The sequence below is a fragment of the Pecten maximus genome, chromosome 14, assembly GCF_902652985.1.
Source record: "Pecten maximus chromosome 14, xPecMax1.1, whole genome shotgun sequence".
NCBI classification, from domain to species: domain Eukaryota; kingdom Metazoa; phylum Mollusca; class Bivalvia; order Pectinida; family Pectinidae; genus Pecten; species Pecten maximus.
This window is the reverse complement of record NC_047028.1, coordinates 15,353,654-15,366,121: the sequence shown is the minus strand read 5'-3', so window position 1 is coordinate 15,366,121 and position 12,468 is coordinate 15,353,654. Positions and strand designations below refer to the sequence as shown.

The window sequence follows — 12,468 nt, the reverse complement described above, 5'->3', positions numbered from 1 at the left end:
GGTTTGTGTCCCATTAGAAAACTAGAATGTTGGCTTTGAAATGCTGATGTATTCTCTTCTTAGTTATTTTTTTTTTCCATATTCCTGATGGTGGTGAGATTTCCAGGACTATCACTTGGTCTTGTAAATCATGTTCTAACATTACTTCTCACATTTGGTCATACGAGTTTCGATGTTTGAACGAATCTGTCGCTGTCTGTATGCTATTTTTTCTGTGTTGGATTCCGATAATCTGGAGATCGCTCCGAAGTATTATATAACTCCTATGTATCTGTGCTTCCACTGCGAGTATTGTCAGTATGTATAAGTCAGTCGTGGTTAATGGGACAGACAGTGTCTGCTCGAGTCTAATTTGATGAAGGTCTCCATCTTTCTAAGATTATATTCAGATGATTACAGACTTCCAATCTTTATAGGAGAACGCTTGGTACTTCGTGCCATGAAGGTGTTACATGAGACTAGTAAGTATCAGAACAATTCCTTCTCCAGCGTTTAGTAGATGTTAGCTATGATATTATATTTGTCCTCAGACTTATCAAGGTTGTTCATGGTTTTCCTGACATCCTCCTGCTGTACATGCCTCTACTATAGGGTGAAAGTCTCCTGTAATTTTTTCTTTGGATTTTTGATTGAACTCTGCGCTGTCTTCAGGCTGTACAAGGTTTAGAAAGTGTGTTCTTCAGATTTCCACATTACACATGTAGTCTCCCACATAGATGCACTGTCTGTGTTCCAAGTTTTCCCTGTGTTCCGTTGATTAGCTAGCATACATCTCTATGTTAGTCCCATGTAGTAACTTATGTTCTGCAACAACAAACCTAATCACCCGCCTTACTGCTTTCCTGACTACAATATTGTCAGGTTTGACAGCATTTCCCCGTCCCTATAGACAATGGCGACTTGAGTTCAGAACTTGTTTGATGTCCCGATATCATACCGGTAACTTTTCTGTCTTTTGACGTTTCTTCCCTTTCACGGATTACACATACGTCCGGCCTTCTACAGTATGTTATTAATGTTAACAACACTTGTGAAACAACATTTATTAATCATCTTTGGTGGCCCAGATGGAGTGCGCGAAGGGTTTTCCTGTGGGAGGTAACCAGAGTACCCGGGGAAACCCCACGTAGAGTGTTGAATCCTGGATTCGTCCTCAATGTAATGTTTTATAAGTGAATGTCTATGTTCTTTTGCCTACATTCTGCTTTGCGGATCTTGTCAATCTAAACCTGACTGTCAGTTGTATGGGCTGCCGAAGGACAATGATCAGAAGCATTCGTTGTTTTGCTATGTATGTAATAGGGTGTTTTAACCTGGCTGATTACTCCCCTTCCGGTTAGATGAATGACGGTTTAATCTGTTGGTGTACTTTTAGCTTACGTTGAACAGTAAAGTCCTTAAGAATTGTTTGCCTTCTGGAGTCTCCCGCTTCGGTTACCTCCAAATATGATAATATATGTACCGCTTCATTTTTCTTTAATTCCTGTAGTTGTGAGAGTATCTCTCCAAAATTAAATCTCTCACATGATTAACCATGTCCTTGGACGGCATGTATATGGAGACTATTGAAGACCCCTTCCGTTGTAAACTCTATCACTTCAATTCCTATTCCCATGCACCATTATATTATCTTGTGTTATTAACACTCTTGTCCCAAAACACACCTACACCTCCATACGGCATCCTTGGATTGTCACCGTCTATTGTCTGACCTATTCCCATAGCGAAACTGTTAATCCTATTGAGAAGGCCGTGATATATATCAAATAATGCTCTTGAATTTTAAGTATTGCAGTAGTTCGTTTCACATTGAACAAATCGGTATCGGTGTTTCCAGCTGTCTGGATGTTTTACAGTTGTATTTACATACCTTCAGTGCTTTAGATATTAGTTTGGTTCAATTCTTAAATACTCTCTGAATCTCGGTGGATGTTGATGGTGGTTACTCATAAAAAGAATTAACGGTAGTAGATCTGTCACTATCCAGATAATATTACAGGTTGGCTTCCAGTTTTTCGAGTTTAGTCCTGACCAGAGGAAGGTGTGGGGTTGAATGGTGTGTCTCACTACACACTGAGGTGTATGTATCAATGCTCAGTGTGTCAAGAGTTGTTTTAAAGGTGAAGAAAAAGTCCATAATTTTGTACAAAGAGAAAACCAAAAGTTTTAACATTCCAATTTTTACTTATACATAATAAGCAAGCTATAAGTGAGAATTACAATCGTACAATTTTACAAATGTAACAATTCTATAATGGAAAACTTGTATACCATCACGACTCGACAACACAGATTAACACATAATTGGCAGTGATTCAACCTACATTGTGACTACATATTGTAGATAGTGAACTTAAGGCAAATTGTAAAATATATTTTATCATGTTGTAGATAGCGAAGGCTAATTGTAACATATATCTTATCCAGAGATTTTCCAATATTGATAATTCATCCACATTTTTATAAACATATTTAAAACGTCATGGTAAATAAAAAAGCTTGTGAAAAGTTGCCCCGAGATTTTCCAGTCAGCGTTACCTCAACCACCCAATAATGAAATTATGAAATGTCTACGGAAATAGCAATTTAAATATTGGTTAAATTGAAATTTTCATTTTGAAATAACTTAACAACACATGACAGATTTAATTCATACACAGCAGAAAATCTAAGTTAATAGATATAAAATGTGGTATAGGATCTTGCATGTCACTGGGCCATAATTGGTGACACTCATGGTGACACTCATGCTAATGATAACAACAGAGGGCAGCAAAATTACATAATATATACCAGGATACTAATTGGTAACAATACATAGTATTTGGTATAACATCAATCTTATTAAAATTACACTTGTAATTTCCGCTCCTATACGATACAGTGCAAAGTATAGATTGGGTACGACATATAATTGTAGATCTAAGAACTATCACAATTGATCTAAAACCAAGTCAGTTTTTGTATTCCAAAGTTTTTGAAAATCACATTCTATATCCATTTACAAAATTGAAGGAGAAACAACACTATGATAGCATGGGGTCTCCAGGATCAAATACTGAACTTGGATAAGGAGTATTCAGGATATCAGACAGAAGGAGGGATTAGGTAGAACTCATAATGGACTAAGTCGTGTGTAATGAATGTTTCCTCAGTTCAATGACAATATGTTTACCTGAATCAAGGCTCTATGGAAAGGTAGATGAATATCTTTAAGAGAAGTCAGAAATAAATGTGCCATATGCGGGGGAAAAAATGTATAAAATTTCTAGTATATCATATGATTAGAATTACAATAACATCACCTCAATCAGTGGCGTAGCTACCATGTATGCTTGTATTCAAAAGCATCCAAAGTTTTTTCCAAAAAAAAAAAAGATAAAGAGAAAAACCAAGAGAGAAAGACAGATAAAAGTCTATTAAACATCCACATAATTTCCTCCTAGCTACACCACTGATGGGTTTAATGCACACAGATTTAATACATAAAGAAATAAATATAAAACTGATATTTGTTCTTACATTAACATTTCAAAGTAAATAATAACTAGGGATTACATACACATATATATAGACTACAGATATACAAATAAACAAACAGCTGTCCATAAATATAAATACACAGGGAGTAAATTAAACCATAATTCAAAGGAGAAATGTAGCAAATATTCTGGGTTTTTTTTTAATTTCCTGTTTCAAATGAGTGCATGCATCATGTCTTAGCCTAGTCTGGATTTAATATAATTTGCAGAGAATTTGGGCCTTGAGTATATTATATGATTTCAACTTTCATTCATATTCTCCACAAAACTACAACAGATATCCATTGTTGACTTACTTCATTCATTCTATTTAACAAATTGAATTCAGCAGTAAAATAAATAACTACATGGACAATAATATTTTCTTTCAAATTAATCTGGTTACTATATAAAGATTTGCATAAATTGTCCCAGGGTCCAACCAATAGGTCACTTATTATTTTCTGGGGTCAATAATAACTGAACTAGGGGTCCCTGGGATTGATTATTCATTCCTGGTCATAGGAACGTACCAAGCCCCTGTGGGATTGTCCTGACAATGAACAGCAGTATAAATAGCGAGGTTACATATTTTAGACCTACAGCAATTAACAGGTACAGATCTGAATCGTTCACCAGGTACAGAGCTGAATCGTTCACACAAGAGTTTACAGCTATATTGTTAATGCCTTTTTAAAAGCATACTTATAACTTGCATCAATATCACTGCTAGTAAAAGATATACAAGTAATTATAACTTACTAAGTAAAATAGCAATAGTCCTATAGGAAAGCTGTATAACATAATATGATATTCAACTACAATTAAGACTTGTTACACAGATATCACATTTAACATTTTTGGCTTTTTGACACAAAATTAAGTTATGTATGTTGTAGAAACAAACGAAATGACGATAAAAAAATAAGCTATTTCGATCCTAAAGAAGCAGTTTTTACCACAAGTTGACGTTAACTTCTAAATTCCGTCAATAATGAAGAATTACTCTAAACCTCACCATTTTCTGAATGTAATGAGCCAATAGTAAGTTACTCATCAGTATCAATTTCTAATAATTTAACCATCTACACTATAGGGCATTAGCCTCACTGATGAGTTCTAGAACGACCAAACAGTTGTATGGTGCACTTTAATTCATTTTGATCTACTCTAACTTGATCTACTCTAACTCTAAATTTGCTTTGAAAGGTTCTAATATCTTGTGTGCCTTTCAAACAATCCAATGAGTCAATTATGAGTTTTGAAAGATTTTTTATATAAGTTGATAGAAATGTATCATTCAAAATTTTAAAATATGTCTTGAGAGTGATAAACACAGCATCATTATAACTGTATACAGGCACGACAACATGATAAATTCAAATTTCCATGCATAAATCATGCGAGGTAATAAGAGTATAATAATTCCTGACAATTACACATTAAATAGTACTAACTACTAGTACATGTAATTAATAACAAGAAAAATAACCTACAGTACAGGTGTCATTTAACAATTAACTATTCTCAGTGACTATATGATACAAGTATCACATGTATATCAAAAAGGCATTACCGGTAGATTTATAGAATTTGTAATGAAAAAGTTTTAAAACTTTTAGCAACTAGAGAACAAAATAGTTTTATAAAAACTTTTCTCAATCAGAGAACAAAATATTTTGTAAAATTGTTCTCAAAGAAGAAACAGGAGATCCTGTTTCATGTATATTTATAACATTAACATGCGCAATATCAGAATAAAAACATCATGGTATAGGGGTAATCACACATATGTACAATATATGGTACTTCACCTATCCCCATGTATCAAAGATAACAAACAGATAGTCTCAAACACAAAAACAATTCTCGTCTTTATTTTACTTCCACCATAACTAGTCAATATGCCAAACAGAGTGGTATGTTCTCAAAACAAATAAGCTCTTTAACTAAATTCCTTTGCTTTGGAATCCATAGTCATAGATAGTATCATTTAGATAGACTTTCAATTATAATAGTTTAGCACTTCAAAATCAATTTGAAAAGCACTGAAAATGAAAATAAATAAATAACAAAATTTGAATTATCTCCCTTATACCACCTTCAACCATTTTTAAAGATTAGATTATTTCCCTTGGGCTAAAGTATTAGGTTACATTCCACGCAACGTGTTCCTCAATATTTGTTACAACTCTTTTCCAAACATATGGCAGTGCGTGGAAAGAAAGGTCACAAAACTAATAGAATAATGACAGAATATACAAATCAACGCTAATATACACAAAAATATTTCTTTTACATCAATAAGATGATGTTACCTTATCTCATCCTCTTCCCCAAATCAATAAAAACACATGTTCATGTAAAACTTCTCCACAAAACAAAATAGACATCCTTCTATTCTATCCTCTTACTCTGAACATGGAAATTTATGTGCGGAGATAATTCATGCTATGAATGTGAAGGCCATTTCGCCACAAAGAATTTCCCTCACACAGATTATTTTGTGTTGCATGTGGTATTTAAAGAAATGAAAAGATTTTGCAGAAACAACCCCCACAAAGTTTACGTCTCAAAATCGCGAAATTAAACCCACACAGAAATATCCATGTTTACAGTGTATTATCAGCAAAAAACTTCACAAGAATGTATGCTGCTTAACAGTCAATCTCCAAAAGTGTCTACACTCATAACACTTAAAAGTGTTGTTAGTCAACACATTTAAATTGATGAACACAATTTATGCTCGGGTAAGATGTAAAGGGGGATAACTCTTACACAAACCACAAGTTACTGTAGCATGCATCTTTAAATATCTAATAATTACAGAGATGTACAAAAAATAAATATTTTCTTTTTTTTCTTGCATTTTCATTCAATACCTGATTTGAATAAATACACGAGAACCTGCCAACAAAATAATTATTTAAAGCTCGCCCAAACTGTTTATCAAATGTTTCTTCTGACAATATTGCTCATTAATTAAGTATCAATACAGAAGCTGATGTCTGATGAGGACACTATAACAGCCTATTAGATATGAAGTAATCATGATTGAACTGTATGAAGATCAAATATTAGAGACACACAAGTGAGTTGATTCAATAATTTTTGGATCATCATTCAAAATGGAAATGACTTGAATGAAAAATTTGAAATTCGAATGAAATGATTTCGAGTTTTCCTTCTCACAAAAATTATCCTTAATGACAGGCTCTCATTTTACAATACAAAAGTACACTGATAATACTAAGGATTTAAAGCACTGACTACCTAGGTTTGTGACATGAACGGTCATTAATTGGCTGCCTTCTTATTGACCTCTTCATGGTATTTCTTTAGTCTTTTCTTTAACTCGGCAGGAAATTTCTCATGGCAAACACGACAAACTGGCTTCAGATCAAATTCGAAAAACTTTGTTCTGGAAAGAAAATAATAAAACATTATTATTGTTTGTAGTTTGATGTTTATACTGAAATTGCTAAAAAAAAATCAAATGATTTTACAACAGGATTTAAATTTGAAAAAAAGAAATTTGAACAAACTACCCTTTCTCAACTCAAACTTTCATTATTTTGCTTGACCCCAGGTAACCTCCTTTTCCCAGGTACTATATCCCAACATCAAAGCCATTTCCAGCATACCGACCCCTAAACCAACCATGGATTAATCTCCCAACCTCCAACCAAGTCGCATTATATCCTGACTCTAAGCCAGGAGAGAAAGTGAATCCTACCCCAATATTTAAAAAATCCCACACTAATCTAACACACCCTGGCTACCCCAATAAATCTTATACTGAACACCTGCACTCCATCCTCTTCCAACTCCTGAACTTACACTGACACCACAGTCAGTCCCTGGGACTCCATCCTCTCCCCCCTCCCAGACTGACACCACTGTCAGTCCCTGGGACTCCATCCTCTCCCCCCTCCTAGACTGACACCATCGTCAGTCCCTGGGACTCCATCCTCTTCCCCCTCCCAGACTGACACCACTGTCAGTCCCTGGGACCCCATCCTCTTCCCCCTCCCAGACTGACACCACCGTCAGTCCCTGGGACTCCATCCTCTTCCCCCTCCCAGACTGACACCACCGTCAGTCCCTGGGACTCCATCCTCTCCCCCCTCCCAGACCGAAACCACTGTCAGTCCCTGGGACTCCATCCTTTTTCCCCCTCCCAAACTGACACCACTGTCACTCCCTGGGACCCCATCCTCTTCCCCCTCCCAGACTGACACCACTGTCAGTCCCTGGGACTCCATCCCCTTCCCCCTCCCAGACTGACACCACCGTCAGTCCCTGGGACTCCATCCTCTTCCCCCTCCCAGACTGACACCACTGTCAGTCCCTGGGACTCCATCCTCTCCCCCCTCCCAGACTGACACCACCGTCAGTCCCTGGGACTCCATCCTCTCCCCCCTCCCAGACTGACACCACCGTCAGTCCCTGGGACCCCATCCTCTTCCCCCTCCCAGTCCCTGGGACTCCATCCTCTCCCCCCTCCCAGACTGACACCACTGTCAGTCCCTGGGACTCCATCTTCTTCCCCCTCCAAGACTGACAACACAGTCAGTCCCTGGGACTCCATCCTCTTCCCCTCCCAGACTGACACCACTGTCAGTCCCTGGGACTCCATCTTCTTCCCCCTCCCAGACAGACACCACTGTCAGTCCCTGGGACTCCATCCTCTTCCCCCTCCCAGACTGACACCACTGTCAGTCCCTGGGACTCCATCTTCTTCCCCCTCCAAGACTGACACCACAGTCAGTCCCTGGGACTCCATCCTCTTCCCCCTCCCAGTCTGACACCACGGTCAGTCCCTGGGACTCCATCCTCTTCCCCCTCCCAGACCGACACCACGGTCAGTCCCTGGGACCCCATCCTTTTCCCCCTCCCAGACCGACACCACTGTCAGTCCCTGGGACTCCATCCTCTTCCCCCTCCCAGACTGACACCACGGTCAGTCCCTGGGACTCCATCCTCTTCCCCCTCCCAGACCGACACCACTGTCAGTCCCTGGGACTCCAACCTCTTCCCCCTCCCAGACCGACACCACAGTCAGTCCCTGGGACTCCATCCTCTTCCCCCTCCCAGACCGACACCACTGTCAGTCCCTAGGACTCCAACCTCTTCCCCCTCCCAAACTGACACCACTATCAATCCCTGGGACTCCATCCTCTTCCCCCTCCCAGACTGACACCACAGTCAGTCCCTGGGACTCCATCCTCTTCCCCCTCCCAGACCGACACCACTGTCAGTCCCTAGGACTCCAACCTCTTCCCCCTCCCAAACTGACACCACTATCAATCCCTGGGACTCCATCCTCTTCCCCCTCCCAGACCGACACCACTGTCAGTCCTGGGAATCCATCCTCTTCCCCCTCCCAGACTGACACCACTGTCAGTCCCTGGGACTCCATCCTCTTCCCCCTCCCAGACTGACACCACGGTCGGTCAGTCCCTGGGACTCCATCCTCTTCTCCTTCCCAGACTGACATCACTGTCAGTCCTGGGACTCCATCCTCTTCCCCCTCCAGACTGACACCACAGTCAGTCCCTGGGACTCCATCCTCTTCCCCCTCCCAGACTGACACCACTGTCAGTCCCTGGGACTCCATCCTCTTCCCCCTCCCAGACCGACACCACCGTCAGTCCCTGGGACTCCATCCTCTTCCCCCTCCCAGACTGACACCACTCTCAGTCCCTGGGACTCCATCCTCTTCCCCCTCCCAGACCGACACCACGGTCAGTCCCTGGGACTCCATCCTCTTCCCCCTCCCAGACTGACACCACGGTCAGTCCCTAGGACCCCATCCTCTTCCCCCTCCCAGACTGACACCACGGTTAGTCCATGGGACTCCCACTGATACATATGACCAGGGTGTGTATAGGCTTTACTTACTTGTGACTCATCTTCCTGTCACAGATAGAGCAGGCAAAATGTCCAACACACCACGACTTATTAAAGGCACTGAATACTGTAAAGAATTATACAAACATTAATTATAAACCATACAATAATATTTCTATGAGTACTTGGGTGGTTTGTATTTACTAAAACTGACATATTCATATTTTGTTGCCAACCAAAGAGGTTAAGTAAGCTAAATGCATTTCATATAATATTTCTAAACATTTTCTTCGGGTTTGAAAGTATGATACATGCTGCCCTGGTCATTTGTCTGATGAAGGTGTCAAAGTTTATACTGTACTAGTCATTGAAATCCTGACATATAAACATTCATTGGTTGTGTAACAAAAATCCTGACATAAAAAAAAATCAAATAAAGGTAATTAATTTCAGAAAGTAAACTCATCAATAAATGCATGTTTAAAAAGACTCAAAAGTTCTTGCATTACCAACGATGAAAGTAGAAAAAAGTTTCACCTCCATACCAAGGAAGAATATTCATGAAAATGTAAATTATGTGTCAGCTACCTGCATTTTGTGTTAGAATGTTTTCAATCATGATATTAACACGAGAAATTGTGACAAATTCCTTTGTAACTTTTTAAGAAATTTTTAGGCAAACATGTTTTTACAGGATTATACATTCTAAAAAACTACCGATGTCATATGAGGACGGGAGACAGAACTACCAGTGTAGTATAAGGATGGGAGGCCGACATCAGAACTACCAGTGTCATATAAGGATGGGAGGCCGACATCAGGACTACCAGTGTCGTATAGGGATTGGAGGCCGACATCAGGACTACCAGTGTTGTATAAGGATGGGAGGCCTACATCAGAACTACCAGTGTTGTATAAGGATGGGAGACCGACATCAGAACTACCAGTGTGGTATAAGGATGGGAGGCCGACATCAGGACTACCAGTGTCGTATAGGGATTGGAGGCCGACATCAGGACTACCAGTGTCGTATAAGGATGGGAGGCCTAAATCAGAACTACCAGTGTCGTATAAGGTTGGGAGGCCGACATCAGAACTACCAGTGTCGTATAAGGATGGGAGGCCGACATCAGGACTACCAGTGTCGTATAGGGATTGGAGGCCGACATCAGGACTACCAGTGTCGTATAAGGATGGGAGGCCTAAATCAGAACTACCAGTGTCGTATAAGGTTGGGAGGCCGACATCAGAACTACCAGTGTTGTATAAGGATGGGAGACCGACATCAGAACTACCAGTGTGGTATAAGGATGGGAGGCCGACATCAGGACTACCAGTGTCGTATAAGGATGGGAGGCCTACATCAGAACTACCAGTGTCGTATAAGGTTGGGAGGCCGACATCAGAACTACCAGTGTCGTATAAGGATGGGAGGCCGACATCAGGACTACCAGTGTTGTATAAGGATGGGAGGCCTACATCAGAACTACCAGTGTCGTATAAGGATGGGAGGCCGACATCAGAACTACCAGTGTCGTATAAGGATGGGAGGCCGACATCAAAACTACCAGTGTCAAATAAGGATGGGAGACCTACATCAGGACTACCAGTGTTGTATAAGGATGGGAGGCCGACATCAGAACTACCAGTGTCGTATAAGGATGAGAGGCTGACATCAGAACTACCAGTGTCGTATAGGGATGGGAGGCCGACATCAGGACTACCAGTGTCATACAAGGATGGGAGGCCGACATCAGGACTACCAGTGTCGTATAAGGATGGGAGGCCGACATCAGAACTACCAGTGTCGTATAAGGATGGGAGGCCAACATCAGAACTACTAGTGTCGTATAAGGATGGGAGGCCTAAATCAGAACTACCAGTGTCGTATAAGGATGGAAGGCCTAAATCAGAACTACCAGTGTTGTATAAGGATGGGAGGCCGACATCAGAACTACTAGTGTCGTATAAGGATGGGAGGCCTAAATCAGAACTACCAGTGTCGTATAAGGTTGGGAGGCCGACATCAGAACTACCAGTGTTGTATAAGGATGGGAGGCCGACATCAGAACTACCAGTGTGGTATAAGGATGGGAGGCCGACATCAGGACTACCAGTGTTGTATAAGGATGGGAGGCCTACATCAGAACTACCAGTGTCGTATAAGGTTGGGAGGCCGACATCAGAACTACCAGTGTCGTATAAGGTTGGGAGGCCGACATCAGAACTACCAGTGTCGTATAAGGATGGGAGGCCGACATCAAAACTACCAGTGTTGTATAAGGATGGGAGGCCGACATCAGAACTACCAGTGTCGTATAAGGATGGGAGGCCTACATCAGGACTACCAGTGTTGTATAAGGATGGGAGGCCGACATCAGAACTACCAGTGTTGTATAAGGATGGGAGGTCGACATCAGAACTACCAGTGTCGTATAAGGATGGAAGGGTAGACATCAGAACTACCAGTGTTGTATAAGGATGGGAGGCCGACATCAGGACTACCAGTGTCGTATAAGGATGGGAGACCTACATCAGGACTACCAGTGTGGTATAAGGATGGGAGACCTACATCAGGACTACCAGTGTGTTATAAGGATGGGAGGCCGACATCAGGACTACCAGTGTTGTATAGGATGGGAGGCCGACATCAGGACTACCAGTGTGGTATAAGGATGGGAGGCCGACATCAGGACTACCAGTGTTGTATAGGGATGGGAGGCCGACATCAGGACTACCAGTGTTGTATAAGGATGGGAGGACGACATCAGAACTACCAGTGTCGTATAAGGATGGGAGGCCTACATCAGGAACTACCAGTGTTGTATAAGGATGGGAGGCCGACATCAGAACTACTAGTGTCGTATAAGGATGGGAGGCCGACATCAGAACTACCAGTGTTGTATAAGGATGGGAGGCCGACATCAGAACTACCAGTGTCGTATAAGGATGGGAGGCCGACATCAGAACTACCAGTGTTGTATAAGGATGGGAGGCTGACATCAGAACTACCAGTGTTGTATAAGGATGGGAGGCCGACATCAGAACTACCAGTGTTGTATAAGGATGGGAGGCCGACATCAGAACTACCAGT

The 12,468-nt window shown here is 41.1% G+C and overlaps 1 protein-coding gene across 4 annotated transcripts in view; it reads right to left on the bottom strand.

Moving 5' to 3' along the window:
- Positions 1-2,164: 2,164 nt before the first annotated feature.
- Positions 2,165-12,468, bottom strand: part of LOC117342873 (LIM and senescent cell antigen-like-containing domain protein 1) — a 57,830-nt gene continuing 47,526 nt past the window's right edge. For all 4 annotated transcript variants that reach the window (XM_033905163.1, XM_033905164.1, XM_033905161.1 and 1 more), the window contains 2 exons: positions 9,426-9,501; positions 2,165-6,942 (listed from right to left, as the gene is read on the bottom strand). In XM_033905163.1, the coding sequence (XP_033761054.1) occupies positions 6,819-6,942; positions 9,426-9,501 (200 nt within the window). In that variant the 3' untranslated portion in view covers positions 2,165-6,818. The remainder of the gene's footprint in view (positions 6,943-9,425; positions 9,502-12,468) is intronic.